Source organism: Zootoca vivipara, chromosome 2 (genome assembly GCF_965207765.1).
Source record: "Zootoca vivipara chromosome 2, rZooViv2.hap1.1, whole genome shotgun sequence".
Classification (NCBI taxonomy): domain Eukaryota; kingdom Metazoa; phylum Chordata; class Lepidosauria; order Squamata; family Lacertidae; genus Zootoca; species Zootoca vivipara.
The window spans coordinates 113,253,951-113,269,904 of NC_142584.1; the positions used below are offsets into that span (position 1 = coordinate 113,253,951).

Consider the following 15,954-nt stretch of genomic DNA (forward strand, 5'->3'; position numbering starts at 1 on the left):
GGGGGCCCTGACCATCAGGTCCAGTTGTGTCTGACTCTGGGGTTGCGGCGCTCATCTTGCTCTATAGGCCGAGGGAGCCAGCGTTTGTCTGCTTCCGGGTCAAGTGGCCAGCATGGCAAAGCTGCTTCTGGCGAACCAGAGCAGCGCACGAAAACACCGTTTACCTTTCCGCCGGAGTGGTCCCTATTTATCTACTTGTATCGACGAACTGCTAGATGGGCAGGAGCTGGGACCGAGCAACCGGAGCTCACCCCGTTGCAGGGATTCGAACCGCCGACCTTCTGATCAGCAAGCCCTACGCTGTGTAGTTTAACCCACAGCGCCACCTGGGTCCCTTAAGGTCAGGTGGTACCCAGTGCCAAAAAAAATTTCTCCACCCCCCCCACATTGAAATTATTAAAAGAAGGAAAAATAAGATACAGTTGCAAGTGTCACTTTCCAGTTTATGATGTGTGAGCAATAAGCCTTAAAATCTTTTTTTCGTAACTTTTTCCTCTGCAAATCTTGAAATCACATCAGTTGGTGGAGCTAGAATAAAACCAAGCCCCCCCCCCAAGCTGGAACCAGTGAATGTGTGTGCTGCCTTCTTCCATTTCAGGGGGATATGTGGGCTAGATGACCCTTGGGGGTCCCTCCAGCTCTACAATTCTAGGATTCTCTGTCGCCCCAGGCAGAAAAATGTATCAGGTCAAAATGTGTGGGCCCCGATCCGCATGGCTTCACAAGATTCATGGAGGGGATGGTTACCCATGGCTGCTCCTATGCTCAGATCCTTCTTGCAGGTTTCCCAAAAGGGGCATCTGGTTGGTCACTGTGAGAACAGGATGCTGGACTACCTAAGGATCTGTAGAAAACGGCCATAGAATTGTAGAGTTGGAGGCTAAACCCAAGGGTCATCTAGTCTAACCCCCTGCAATGCAGGAATCTCAACTCAAACATCTAAGACAGATGGCCCTCCAAACTCTGCTTAAAAGCCTCCAAGGAAGGAGAGTCCACCCCCTCCTGAGGGAGACGGTTCCATTGTCAAATTGCTCTTAACTATCTGCCAGAAAGTTCTTCCTGACATTTAGTCGGAGTTGCCTTTCTTGTAACTTGGATCCCATGGTTTGGGTCGATCCAAAGAGGCTTCCCCTCCTCTGCCACCTCATGCATTCAAATGGAGGTGTCTGGTGTTGGAGCTGGGACCCTCCTTGCAAGACACAGGCTGCCCCAGAAGCCCTGCCATGCTAGCAGTCACTAGGTGCTCCATCAGCAGAAACAGTGAGTTGAGGTTACTGCCTTGCATAAAGTTTATTTTATCCCCGCAGCAGCCTTGGTTCAACCTTAACAAAGGTCCTTCCTGCATCCAGCCCAAGTTCAAACACCAGCCCCTATTTTAAAAAGGCAGCCGTAATGACGACACTGGACTACCGTTTAGGGTTGTTGTAAGTTACTGTTCCAAACCCCACAAATCCAGTCTACTTTGCAGGGCTGTTGTAATGCAGAGGGGCTGCTGAAAACCTGGGCTCACGCTTTAGGGGTCATGGTTGCCCTCGCTCATGTCCCAAGCTCCCCCCTTGGTAGCCATTTCCTTCCTGAACAGAACAACGTTATGTGGGGCTTTGAGGAGACATTGTGTGTGTGAATGAAGGGGGGGGGGCACACTGCGTACTGGAGGGGCAGCCCCCCCTCCCATCATTCTAAAAATTCCTGTAACACCGGCAGAGGATTAAAAGAGAGGAAGGGGGAAATGTAAGCTGTGCCACCTCCCTGCCCCGAAGAACTTTTTGGGAGGGGGGAGTCTCCTTCCCTGCCGCCTCCAGGAATCGAACCTGTGACATTGTCAGGAAAGAAACAGGATATTCTGAGCTTGTTTGGAAGGAGGAGAATTTATGTGTCTGGGAGGGCGGCGCCCCAAGGGTCAGTGAGCTCCACTTCCTAGAGAGGCAGGGAGGTTTGGAGGCGGAGAGGGGGCCAAGCTTGCAGGGGAGGGGCCTCCATCCACATTTCCGGAAGAGGAGCAGGTCTGCAGAGGAGGAGGAGGAAAAAGAGGTGCAATGTATTGGGGGGGTTGGGATTGTGAGGAGGGGGAGAAGGATGTAATGTTCCTGACCCTGTTCTGTAGGGCAGCTGGGAAGGGGGAGCAGGAATTGGGGCGAGGGGGAGGGATAAAATGAAAGTATGGGAGTGCTCCCACCTCCCCCTTCCTTCTGTGGAAGGGCTGAGCCTCAATTCTGCGACCCTCTGCGTGGTTCAATTTCGGTTCCCCCTGGCGGAAATCGGAATAGAATAGCGAGCAAGGGAGGGGGAGCAGAGAGGACAAAAAGGTAGGCTGCAGGGCGGGGAAGGGGGCGATGAGCAGGGAGAGAAAGGGGGCAGAGACCCCCCAACAACAACTCACTTCCTGGGCGCTATCTGTAGAGGCCCCCATCCATGCAATCCGGCTGCAGAGGACCCCCATCCCCAAGCAGGGCTGGGACTTGAACCGAGGCCTCAATTCCGCGACCCTCTGCATGTTCTGGGTTCCCCCTGGCAGGAATCCCTGGGGCGCTCCTGGCTCCGCCCGGGAACTCAGGCAAGGCTTGGTGGGTCTCTTTTGTCTAGAGCAGGGGTGCCCAAACATTTTTTGAAGAGGGCCAGATTTAATGACATGAACATGCATGAGGGCCAACCAACGTTGTTGACCTTTTTTAGTATGCAGAGAGATTAGGCCCCCAAAACGCACTTTGGACATCCCTGGTCTAGAGAGAGGGAGTCCATGGAAGGGTTATTGTAGGCGAGAGAGGCCCGGATAGAGACCCCACCCTGTCTCTCTCCTCTACCTGCTCACCTGTATCTGTAGTGCCACCTATCTTTTGTGACAACATCTTAGCTTAGAGCAGGCACCCCCAAACTCGGCCCTCCTGCTCTAGACAAAAGAGACCCACCAAGCCTTGCCTCAGTACCCGGGTGGATTTGGTAATCATAAATTATTTAAAAAACGTATAAATCAAAATCAATCAGTGTTGGAAATGCAAAGAAAAAGAATTTTTTTTAAATTACAGGAGCACTTGTATTTCCCCTTTCTCTGCACCTCACCCATTCCTCACCTATCCCCTCACAGCTTAACCCAAGCCCCTTTTTAATGAGAGAGAGAGAGAAAAATGATTACCAAAGTGCTGCCTGCGATGTCCCAAAAGGGGCCTCCTTATCGCGGGTGTCACCTTCGCCATCTGGGAGCGTGTCCTCCTCCCCTGGTGGCCAGACGCCCTGCTGCATTGCGCCACCCAGTCCAGGCCTAGAGATGGCCCTGAGTGAAGCATCCCCGAGGGAGGAATCGAAGCCATCTTGGAGAAAGAGAGAGAGCCTGCCTTCCTTGACTTCTCCCTGCTGCCCAGGAATCTGCCATGACTTCAAGTCGACCAGGGATAGATCCCTGAACAGGAGCCCCGATCCACCCACCCTCTCCTCCCTTGAAGCTCAGGCCTTGCCCTGCCATAAGTCCCGGATCAGCTGCTGCATGGGGCGCTGGGGGTGTTATAGAAAGTCTAACCATTCTATTATTTCCGCCCTTTGAGGCTTTTGTCTTGGCAATTACAGTCTCACCCATATGCCTGTTTTTCTGTGAAGAAACATCTAAAGGGTTCCTACCCAGAGATAACTGTTCCCCACTCCTCTCCATTCCACCAGGTTTCCATTATTCCCACTATATCAGGTTCTGAGGTCTTTGGGATTAAAGGTTTTGGGAAGATTGCTATGGAAATGGGTGGGGTCCCCCCAAGCCTGTGTAATCATTACAGCAATTGTTATTTTTATTTATTTATTGAATCTATTAGTCACTTTCTCTTGCCCAGGGCAGCCCAAAGTGACTTACAACAGTTGTTGTTGTTGTTGTTGTTGTTGTTGTTGTTGTTGTTGTTGTTATGCTCCATGGTGACACTCCAAGGTCTTGTTTGTCATGTTTCCTATACTTCAGGGGCAGAGAGAAGGCTGTTCTCAGGGCCTGCTCCACAGTTAGGGAGACTGAGGCAGCCCCTTCAGGCAGCAGAGGCAGAGAAGGGCAAGGAGGGGACTGAGCTGAGTGTCATTTGGCCTGTCCTGACTTAACCCTCTATCCTCTCATCCAGTGGAAGGTGTGGTTCCATTGCCAGTGTCCAAGACACAATACAGCAGCCTTGGGAAGTCAATGGTGCAGGATGATTTGGGAATGTGTGCAGTTGGACTATATCAGGAAGATGTTGGAGATCATGGAGGAAGGAGGAAATGAAATACAGATAATCAGCATTTTCAGAAGATGGGAAAAGTGTGTCCCACTAGATAAGACTCCCATCATCCCTGGCCATGGGCCACCCTTGCTTTGGCAGGTAGTACTTTGTGTCCAACCACATCTGGAGGGTCAGAGATGCCTCACCTCAGCATAGAAGGTTCCTCTAGGGCAGCATTTCTCAACCTTGGATCCCTAGATGTTCTTGCACTGCAACTTCCATAAACACTGACCACTGGCCCTGATGGCTAGGAATGATGGAAATTGTAGTCCCACAACATCTGGGGACCCACAGTTAAGAATGGCTACTCTAGTGCTCAGTGTTATTTGGGAGTTGATCGAACTGGATCTTAAGGGTTCTTGAGAAATTTCCCAGGGATTATGGTATCTAGACCTATCTGTGGTCGTCAACAGGTTTAACACACCTATCAGCCAATCACCCATTCCCACCACCCTTCTGAGTAATCCCCTTGCCACCCTCCCACTTTATATAAGGCTCTGGTGACTTCTGTTTCAGTGTATCTGAAGAAGTGTGCATGCACACAAAAGCTCATACCAATGACAATCTTAGCTGGTCTCTTAAGGAGCTACTGGAAGGAATTTTTCTATTTTATTTTTATTTTTTATCTAGACCCTAACCCTATAAACCCAATATGCCCACACTCAGCAGGGGTGGAGGATTATTGTGCAGAGGATGAAGAACTTCATGGTGAATTTAGGACCCTGATGAAAAATGGGCAGGTTCATGGACATAGAGCAGCTCCCTTTCATCTGAGAAACCACTTTTTATAAAAAGTAAACCCCACAGTTCAACCGTATTATAAGATAATGCGGCTTCATTAATGTTGATTGAGGGTCAGGAAAGGCTGATGATGCATTACCATTATTTGACATTATTTCAGTTGCCTTTCCTAAAAATTTGTAACATATGGAGGACAGGAGATAATACAGTCATATCTCAGTTTAAGTACGCTTCGGTTTGAATACTTTAAGTTATTTTTTTTTCAAATTTAAAATTCTTTATTTCATAATTTTTAAAATTACATGTTAAAGGAAGACAAGAAGAACCAGAAAAAGGCAAAAAGAAAGCCCCAAAGGGCCATAAAAATAGAAAGAAAAGTACGGAAAATCATTATACATAAATTTACATAAACCAAAACTCGAACTTAAGCAAAAACCTATCCATGCATACAAAAATTATGATTCCAAACATACTGACATAAATATGCTAATGAAATAATGATAAAAAAGAATGTATGTGTATATATATATATATATATATATATATATACACACACATACATGCATATATATACATACATGCATATATATACTAACTCAAAAATCTGATAAATCACAACATAACTCATACATCTACTATCAAACATAATATAATAATAAGGAGGGGAAACAAAAAAGATACAGATAATGAAAAATACAGATACAAATAAGAATAAAAATAAAGGTACTTCTGATTGTCTGTATACTGGTATTTATAATATAATCTTCTCTTTACTTGTTGTGTTCCAACTTTCATCCCCGTCCACTTCCGGGTAAATTTACCTGCTTTTACCTAATGTGTGTTGTCTCTTTGTACGGCATTTAATTTAAGCATATCACCAACTCTGATTTTAATCCCTCCTTTATTAAATATTCCTCTAGTAGTTTCCATTCACTTTGAATTTTTTGTTTCGGGGTGTTTCTTATGTAAGCTGTCATCTTTGCTAAATTCGTATACTCTATTAATTTATTTTGCCAATCCCATACTGTCGGTGTCTCCTCCCCTTTCCATCTCTGTGCTATAAGAGTCCTAGCCGCTACTACCGCGTATAGTAAGATGTTCCTCCTGTCTTTGGGCATGCCCTCGGGTACCATGCTTAGCAAAAACAACTCTGGTTTTTTTTCCCAAATGTGCACTTTAACATCCTCTTTAACTTCTCATAAATTATGTTCCAAAACCTTTGTAGTTTTTTACACTGCCACCAGCAATGCAAGTACGTTCCTATTTGCTCATGGCACTTCCAGCACTTATTTGAACCTGTTCGCTATTCTTTCTGGCGTTAAGTGCCACCTATATACCATCTTCATTGTATTTTCCTTGATCGCCGTGCAAGCTGTGAATCTTATACTTTCTATCCATAATTTCTCCCACTGTGTACAATCAATAGCTCTGCCAAAATCCTGTGCCCACTTTACCATAACAACTTTAACTGTCTCATCTTTTAGATTCCACTCCAACAGAAATTTATATATTGCTGCCAATTGTTTCCCCCCGTTTTCGATTAACATTTCTTGTAATTTTGATCTTTTTTCCTGAAAGCCAATTCCCTTATGTTTCGTAAACTCTGTATTTGATTATATTGTAACCAGCTTGCACAGTGATTCTTAACCTCCTCATATGGTTTCAGAATATATTGTTTATCTACCACTTTTATCAGGTCTTGATATGTTATCCATCTTTCTTTATTTCCTCCCCCCGCCCCAGGGCCGTCATTTCGAAAGGTGATGCCCACCACGGTGTCTTTGGTTCTAGTAATTTCCTGTATTCCAACCATACCTTAAATATTGAATTTTTAATCACGTGGTCTGAGAATTCCTTGTGGATCTTTTCGTTTTCTTGTAGGGGATATGCATGCTAACCAAGAGAGTTTCTAAACCCCTCTAAATCTAATACTTCTCTATTCTCTTAACACGATCCATTCTTTTAACCAACACAAATTTGCTGCAGCATAATACAATTTTAAATCCGGTACACCCCATCCTCCCTTCTCTTTGCTATCTGTTAGTAATCTAAATTGGATTCTGGGTTTCTTTTTACCCCAGATAAATCTACTTAGATCTCTCCTCCAATTATTAAAGATCTCAGTTTTCCCGATAATTGGTAACATCTGAAACAAGAATAATTTTTTTGGCAATATCATCATTTTTATTGTTGAGTTTCTTCCTATTATTGATAGGTGTAGATTATCCCATTTCTCTAAATCTTTTTTTATTTCTTTCCACAACCTTCTATAGTTATTTTCATATAGGTTTACATTGTTCTTAGTCACTATTATTCCCAAATACTTTACCTTTTTTACCACCTCCCAGCCTGTAACCAATTCTAATTTCTTCACTTCATTTTCCCTCATATTTTTAGCAATCATTTTTGTTTTCCCTGTATTAACCTTAAATCCTGCTATCTCTCCGTAGTTTTTTAATTTTGATTTCAACTTTTCCACAGAATCTGCTGGGTCCTCCAATATTATCAAGATGTCGTCTGCAAAGGCCTTAGGTTTGATCTCACTCTTCCTAGCCTTCAATCCTCTGATATTTCTATCTTCTTTTATCTCCTTTATCAGGCATTCTATTGATAAGATAAATAAGAGGGGGGACAATGGGCATCCCTGTCTCGTTCCTTTTTTAATTTCAAATTATTCTGTGACTTCGCTGTTTATTATTATTCTTGCTGATTGCTCCTTGTATATCGCATTTATTCCCCTTAAAAAATTCCCCTCTATCCCAATCTCCTCCATTGCTTTCTTCATAAATTTCCAGATCAAATTATCAAACGCTTTCTCAGCGTCGAGGAAAACAAAGGCTACTTTTTGGCTCGGATTCCAATCAAGGAACTCAATTGCATCTAAAAGTATTCTCATATTATTACACATTTTACGTTTGGGCAAAAATCCCTGCTGTTCATTGCCTAATATCCTGTTCAATATTTTTTTTAATCTATTTGCCAAAATCAATGCGAAAATTTTATAATCCGAATTCAGGAGGGATATGGGTCTATAATTTCCAACTTCCTCCTTTTTATTATTATCTTTTGGGATTAATACGATGAATGCCTGTTGCCAGGATTTGGGAAATACTCCCTTTCCCAAGATTTCATTAGCAAGTTTCTGATATATCTCTATTATTTCATCTTTAAAATTTTTATAATGTTGGCTTGCTAATCCATCTGTCCCAGGAGACTTTCCTTGTTTTGATTTATTTATTACGCCGAATATTTCTTCCTTTAATATTGGGGTACTTAACTCTTTTTTCTCTTCATCTTTTAATTCGGTCAAATTTAGATTTCTAAAATAATTATCTAATTTTCTCTCACTTATATCTTCCTCTTTGTATAAATTTTTATAATATTTCCAAAAGCATTTTTGAATGTCTTCCCCTTTGGTCCAATTTTTCTCTCCTTAATATTTGTGATTAAACTGTTTTCCTGTTTTTTCCTCAATTGCCATGATAAAAGGCGTCCGGCTTTCCCTCCTAATTCAAACTGTCTTTGTTTTGCCCATTTTATCTTCTTTTCAATTTCATTCCCTATCACCATTGACAAGCTATTCTGTAAAATTTGGATCTGGTTTGCTATTTTTGTCTCATTTGGATTTTTTCCCAATTCCTTCTCCTTTTCTTCTATTTCCTTTTCTATTTTTTTTAAATATTTCCCTTCTCTCTCTATTAATTCTACTTTTCTGTTGAATATAAATGCCCCTCACAAAACCTTTGCTCGCTTCCCAGACTGTTGTTGTATCCGTGTCCTCCCTCGTATTTATTTGAAAAAATTCCGTCAGTAATTTTTTCACCTTTGCAACGAACACCTTGTCATTTAGTATCTCTTCATCCATTCGCCACCTACCTTTCCTTCTTTCTTTCTCTTTCAGACTTACCATTACCGGGTTATGATCGCTTATTGATTTTGGTAAAATTTCACTGTTCCTTATTTTTAGCATCAAATTTGCGGATAGCCACACCATATCCAATCTGGCTGCCGACTTTTGGAGACCTGAGTAGTGGGTGAATTTCTTTTCCTTGGGATTTCTTATTCTCCAACCATCCTTTAATTCAGGGGTCCCCAGACTTACCGGGCTTCGGGCCGGAGGGCAGGGGAGTGCGCGCGCAGCGGGCCGGAGGGCGGGGGAGTGCGTGCCCGTGCGCACACGCACATGGTCGGAAAAAATCGCCGAAAATCGCTTGTGCGCATGCGTATGGGCCTCCCCCGACCCGGAAGTGCATCGGAAATGACCTCTTCTGGGGTCATACGCATGCGCACAAAGGATTTTCGGCGATTTTTTGCCGATTTTGAAGATCGTCGCCGCGCCGCGCGCTGTAAGAGCGGGCGGCGGCAGCAGGCGGCGGGGGTCGTCGCGGGCCGGATTGGGAGGCCAATTGGGCCGCATCCGGCCCGGGAGCCGTAGTCTGGGGACCCCTGCTTTAATTCATACTCATCTATTAAATCTCGAAATTCTTTTGGTAATTCTCCACTACTCTTTCTCTCTTTACTTGTTCTATCCCGTTTCGCATTCCAGACCCTGTTAAAGTCCCCCGTTAATATAATTTCCTCCTCTTCTATTATCTTACCCATCTGATCTTTCAACTTTCTAAAAAAACCTGATTTGCATCCATTAGGTGCATAGATGTTAATCACTATCACGTTACCGCCTGGTAAGTATAACCTTGTACCTACCATTCTTCCTTCTTCATCCTGGAGGATCTTTTCTGTCTTGATATTTTTCCTTACATAAGTGGCTACCCCCCTCTTCTTTCTCTCATCCAGCGATGTGTGTACCTCTCCCAACCTTTTATTGTCTAAAACTCTCTTGTGTCTGTTAGCTACATGCGTTTCTTGGAGGCAGATCACATCCCAAACCCCTTTCTTTAGAATGTGTTCTACCTTATTCCTCTTCAATTTATTATTCAGACCGTTCACGTTCCATGAGATCACCTTTAGATTCATCACTTTAATATCACACTTTAATAACTCAGACCAGCCAAAATATACTCACACTTTACACTGCGCCAAAAAATGGAAAGTAGATAAAATAAAAAGGAGACTTATTGTATCGTTATGTTATGTCGTTATGTTATTCTGGCAACTTCTGAACACGAACCACCCCCTTAGAGCCTAAAAGAAATTCACAAAACCAAAAGAAAAGGAGGATATACAACCAATTCTTTCCCCCTCCCACTTCTATCCTTCTACTTGCCCTTCTTCAGTGTTGCTCTCGCCTTCCTCCCCTCCTATTTCATTCCTAAGCTTTCTACTATACCTCTCCGCCTCCTCGGCTGATTTTATTGTCTTCCTTCTTTCCTTGTAAAAAAAAGTCTAACCCTCTGGGTACTCCCAGGTGAACCAAATTCCTCTTCTCCTCAGGGCATCTGTCAAGCTTTTATAATTTTGTCTTTTCAGTCTAAATCTTTTCGGGATTTCTTTGTAGATAGCTATCACTTTCCCATCTATTACAAGGTCCTCTTTCTTCTTCCTTTGTAGAATCTTATCCTTCAGTAATGATGTGTTCAGATGGACCATGCAGTCTCCCGTCAGCTTTTTCTTTTTCTCCATCCTCACTCTGTAGATTTTGTCCACATCCATCCATAAGTCCTCTTCTTTTACTTTTAGCCACGCAGCCAGCTCCTTCACCATTTTTTCTTCGATCTGTTCATTTTGGGCCTCTGGGACGCCTCTCATTCGGAGAAGAAGGGCCTTTTGCCTCATCTCAATTAATGCCATCTGGTCCTCTAATTCTTCACACCTTTTTCTCCAGTCCCTTCTATCATCCTCTTTATTTTGCATTCTTTTCAGTTCTTTAGTCTCCTGCACCACTTTCTTGATAGCCTCCTCCTGTTTGTTTACTTTCAGGTTTGTTTCTTTTACTGCTTTGTCCAGCTCTTTATTTTTGGTGCTTAGTTCTGCTATTTGTCCAGACCAGGGGTGTCAAACTCAAATTCATCGGGGGCCGCATCAGCAGTTTGGTCACCCTCAAAGGGCCGGTTGTATCTGTAGGACTATGTGTCCACTCTTTATTATCATAAATTATTGTCACTGCATTCAATTATTACTGTTTTTGTAATAATGTAAGTAATAACTAGCTCTGAAAGCAGAAACATGGTCAGAATAATGGCAAGTAGATATTCAAATGTACAATTATTGTACAATTTATTGAAAAATGATTTTTGGTAACTGCACTGGGTGGTGGAGGCTCGCTAGGGTTTCATGCAGGACCTTTGCAGAGCTACTAGTACCTGGAGATGCTGGGGTCCTTCTGCATGCAGGACAGATGTTCTGCCAGTGAGCCACCACCCTTCACCAAAGGGACTGGCTGAGGTTGACTCACTGAAGCTGCTCTCCTGGTTCCAGGGTTTAAGGGCCAGAAGTATAAAGCAGCATCCTATGTTTCTGAGGAGAGGGAGAGGGAGAGGGAGAGGGAGGGGAGGAAGGAAGGAAGAAAGGAAGAAAAGAGGGAGTGGGAGGGAGAGAGGAAGGAAGGAAGGAAAGAGGGGAGAGAAAGAAGAGTAGGAAATAAGGAAGAGAATAAAGAAGGAAAGAAAAAGAAAGAGGGAGAGAAGACGGAAAGGGAGAAAGAAGGAAGGAAGTAGAGGGAAAGAAAGAATAAGAATGAGGGAGAGGAAGAAAGTTGGGAAGGACGGAAGGAAGAAAGGAAGGAAGTAAGGAAGAAAGAAAGAAAAGAGGGAGCAGGAGGGAGAGAGGAAGAAAAGAGGTGAGAGAAAGAAGAGTAGGAAAGAAGGAATAAAGAAGGAAAGAAAAAGAAAGAGGGAGAGAAGACAGAGATAAAGAAGGAAGGAAGGAAGGAGAGGGAAAGAAAGAATAAGAACGAGAGAGAGGAAGAAAGAAAGGGGAGGGGGGGTCGCCGCCTTGATTCAGCGCCAGAAAAGAGCGCGAAGGGACCCAGGGGCAAAAAGCATTTCCCCGGCCCCAGCTGTTTGTCGGCGCTTTGTTGGTGCAGCGCTTCAGCAGCAAGGTCCCACTGCTGGGTCCCGCTGGCTGGGGCGCTCGGCGGGCCACATGACGAGGTCTGGCGGGCCGGATTTGGCCCCCGGGCCTTGTGTTTGACACCCGTGGTCCAGACATATCTGTGATCATTTTAGAGTTCTGTTCTATTTTGGACTCTACAGACTCTATTTTGGACTCAACGGCGTCTAATTTATCGCTCAGAGATTTGTTCATCTCCGTAATAAGTTCTTTGATGTCTGATAAGGCGTCATTATCTGGAGATGATGATTGTCTCCTAGCTTGGCTTGCTGCTGCCGTTGTTGTTTGGGCTTTATTTTTATTCATGCTGCTGGTCTTATGGATCGCTGTTCGCGTGGATGCCCTGGTATCTTCTCTCTCACTGGGAGTTCCCCACTATTAAGCTAATACAACATTGGTTTCCACTCAATAGGCAGAGAATGAACTTTCCTTCCTATCTCTGGCTTAGTCTCTCCAACAGTTCTCCCTGTAGGGCACAGTTTTAAATTATATCGGCTTGTTTAGAAGTGAGAGTTCCTCCCCTCCTCTAGATGTCGCTCTCCACCTTTAATCCTCGCTCCTCACTCCCTTCTTTACGATAGGTGTGGGCGTTTCGTCGCTCAGTTTTCCCACTATTCACTTCCTTAGAGAAGGGGGAAGTCCATGGACTGCGTGAGTCTGCTAAAATTTGTCCTCCATCTTTTAGTATTCTCTGCCTTTCTGGCTCCACTCCAAAGTCAGGAAAATAGAATAAAATATCCTCCTCTTCCTCCCGCACGCCAGTCTTGCCTTGCTTTCAATTGATCTTGTCTCTCTCGCCTCCCACTTGCCTGCCGCCTCCACTAACCTGTGCCGGCTCAGGCTTGTTTCAGGCTTCGCTAAAATTTCCTCCTCTTGGCAACAACCTGGTGATTGCTTTCCCCTGATTAAACGTTTATAAAAGTCCGTACAAAGTCTCTCCGTTACAAGTTTTCTTTCTCAGTAAAACATGGCAACCCTCCGACCTTTCTTCCCCCTTACCGCCTCTCTCTCTCTCTTCGCCTCCTTCGCCTCCTTCGTGTTCTCACCTCAGTCGTCATTAGCGGTTTTTCTTATGCTTTCTTATGCTTCTTTGGTCGGAGTGCCTCAGCGCTTGCTGGTCGAGACCTCAAAAAGCGTCTTGCCGAAGAGCCGCCAGTAAGTTTTGCGCTTGGCGCCTCTCCCCCCCCCTTCCACCGTACTTCAGTGCCAGGAGGGTGGAGTTCTGCCTCTCGCGCCGCTTTTCTTTCTTTTCGCGATAGCCCCATGCTATCACTTAATCTGAGGGGGGGAAATTGACGCTAGCCCCCCCTCACGCTTTGCTCTTGGCCGCCGAGGTTCCTCCGGTTGCGGAGCTCCTCCGAACGCGTCTCGACACCAGCGCTCCTCGACCGGAAGTTGAATACTTTAAGTTTAAGTACTCAGCAGACCTGTCTGGAACGGATTCATCCACATTCCATTACTTTGCATGGGAAAGTTCGCTTCAGGTTAAATGCGCTTCAGGTTAAGTACAGACTTCCGGAACCAATTGTGTACTTAAACCAAGGTACCACTGTATACGATATGTTAAAATAAGAGAAGGTGCTAATTGATGTGTGTAATATTCCTTTGTTCTCTTCCTAGAAAACAAATAGGATTCCCCACCCCCCTGTCGAAAGAAGACAATGGAAAAGGCGGTCAAAATTCTGGTGGGCCAAATCCAATGGGAATAACGAAGAAACCATTTAAATACATGGAGTGTGGGAAGAGGAGAGGATAAACAATTTGAAAGTATGGAGTGTGGAAAGAACTTCAGTCAGAGTGGAGACCTTAGAAAACATCAACGAACCCACACTGGGGGTAAACCATTTAAATGCATGGAGTGTGGAAACAGCTTCAGTCACAGTGGAAGCCTTAGAAGACATCAACGGACTCACACAGGGGATAAACCATTTAAATGCATGGAGTGTGGAATGTGCTTCAGTCAGAGTGGAGTCCTTAGAAGTCATCAACGGACTCACACGGGGCAGAAACCATTTAAATGCATGGAGTGTGGAATGTGCTTCAGTCAGAGTGGAGTCCTTAGAAGTCATCAACGGACTCACACGGGGCAGAAACCATTTAAATGCATGGAGTGTGGAATGTGCTTCAGTCACAGTGGAAGCCTTAGAATACATCAACGGACTCACACAGGGGAGAAACCATTTAAATGCATGGAGTGTGGGACGTACTTCAGTCACAGTGGGAGCCTTAGAAATCATCAACGGATTCACACGGGGGAGAAACCATTTAAATGCATGGATTGTGGAAAGAGCTTCACTGATAGTGGAACATTTAGAAATCATCAGCGGATTCACACGGGGGAGAAACCATTTAAATGCATGGAGTGTGGAAAGAGCTTCAGTCGGAGTGGACACCTTAGAAGTCATCAACGGACTCACACAGGGGAAAAACCATTTAAATGCATGGAGTGTGGAAACAGCTTCAGTGAAAATTCACACCTTAGAAGACATCAACGGACTCACACAGGGGATAAACCATTTAAATGCATGGAGTGTGGAAAGAGCTTCAGTCGGAGTGGAGGCCTTAGAATTCATCAACGGACTCACACAGGAGAGAAACCCTTTAAATGTATTGAATGTGGAAAGCGCTTCAGTAACAGTGGACATCTTAGAATTCATCAACGGAGTCACACGGGGGAGAAACCATCTAAATGCATGGAGTGTGGAAAGAGCTTCACTAATAATGGAAACCTTAGAATTCATCAACGGATTCACACAGGGGAGAGACCATTTAAATGCATGGTGTGTGGAACGTGCTTCAGTAGGAGTGGGAGCCTTAGAATTCATAAACGGATTCACACAGGAGAGAAACCATTTAAATGCATGGAATGTGGAATGTTCTTCAGTTGGAGTGGACTTCTTACAAAACACCAACAAACTCATATAGGGGAGGAAACCATGTAAGTGCTAGGGAAGTAGTTAGTACGAAATGCTTTTCCAAAACATCTACGGAATTCCATGGGGTGGAACCATTTAGAGCGCAGAACATGTTTCTCTCTGAATTGACACTTTCCTTCACATCAGTAACAGGAATTCAATCTTAAATGCATGCAGCATATATGAACTTTCGTAGTTTATATGTAACGTTGTTTAGACATGTATTTAAAGTAATGAAGGTAACATTTCACAATAGTAAGCATAATGAAATATTTAATGTATTGTTAGATAAGGAGGGGCAGTATGTAAGTCTGGAGTGTTGCTGCTGAATGGGGAGTGAGCTGGTTTTGGTGTTTGGTGGAAGGAGTTGGAAATGTTTGTATCTGGGAATGGAGAGTTGCACAAAGTGGAGCTGAGATTGGTGGTGTTGCTTTGGAAGCAGAGTTAGTTAGATTAATATTATAGGAACAGCAACATAACTCTCCCACTGTTATAATTGCACTAATGGAATCATGACACAGAAAGATTGAAAGCACCTACCGGTACTATACAGTATGCCCAAGTTAATCTTGAAACCCTCACCTTTTCCTTTGATTTAGAGATATACTAGCTGGCCCTGCCACACCTTGCAGTGGCTAATCGCTGTGACTGCCCCATCCATGTCCTATTCTGTTCCTCCCCCCACCCCGCTCATCCCTGTGAATCCCCAACTCTGTCCTGACCTACATCCAGTCCCCTCCTCCCCCCAACCCCCACCCAGGCAAGTCAGTACCTCCATTTGGCCTAGAAGAGGAGGAGGAGGAAGAGGAGTGGGCGGGATTATGGCAATATTTGCCATCTGTTCCTTTGATGTCAACTTGAGGGCGCAATATTTAGACTTTTTTTTACAGAGAAAATCACGTTTTTAGGTGTGTTAGGGGTGGGATCTTATGAATCTAAGGTTCTGCAAACACTCTCGTATTGGCAAGGAACGGTGTGTCCAAATTTGTGCGGAATCGGTCAAGCGGTTTCCAAGAACCCATGGCCGCCCTCCCACGGCTGCCGCTTCGTCGGGCGCTCCACTGAGG

The 15,954-nt window shown here is 44.4% G+C and overlaps 1 protein-coding gene across 1 annotated transcript in view; it reads left to right on the forward strand.

Moving 5' to 3' along the window:
- Positions 1–15,954, forward strand: part of LOC132591613 (uncharacterized) — a 53,050-nt gene that overhangs the window by 24,311 nt on the left and 12,785 nt on the right. The window contains exon 3 of the mRNA XM_088664288.1: positions 14,218–14,697. Within this exon, the coding sequence (XP_088520414.1) occupies positions 14,218–14,697 (480 nt within the window). The remainder of the gene's footprint in view (positions 1–14,217; positions 14,698–15,954) is intronic.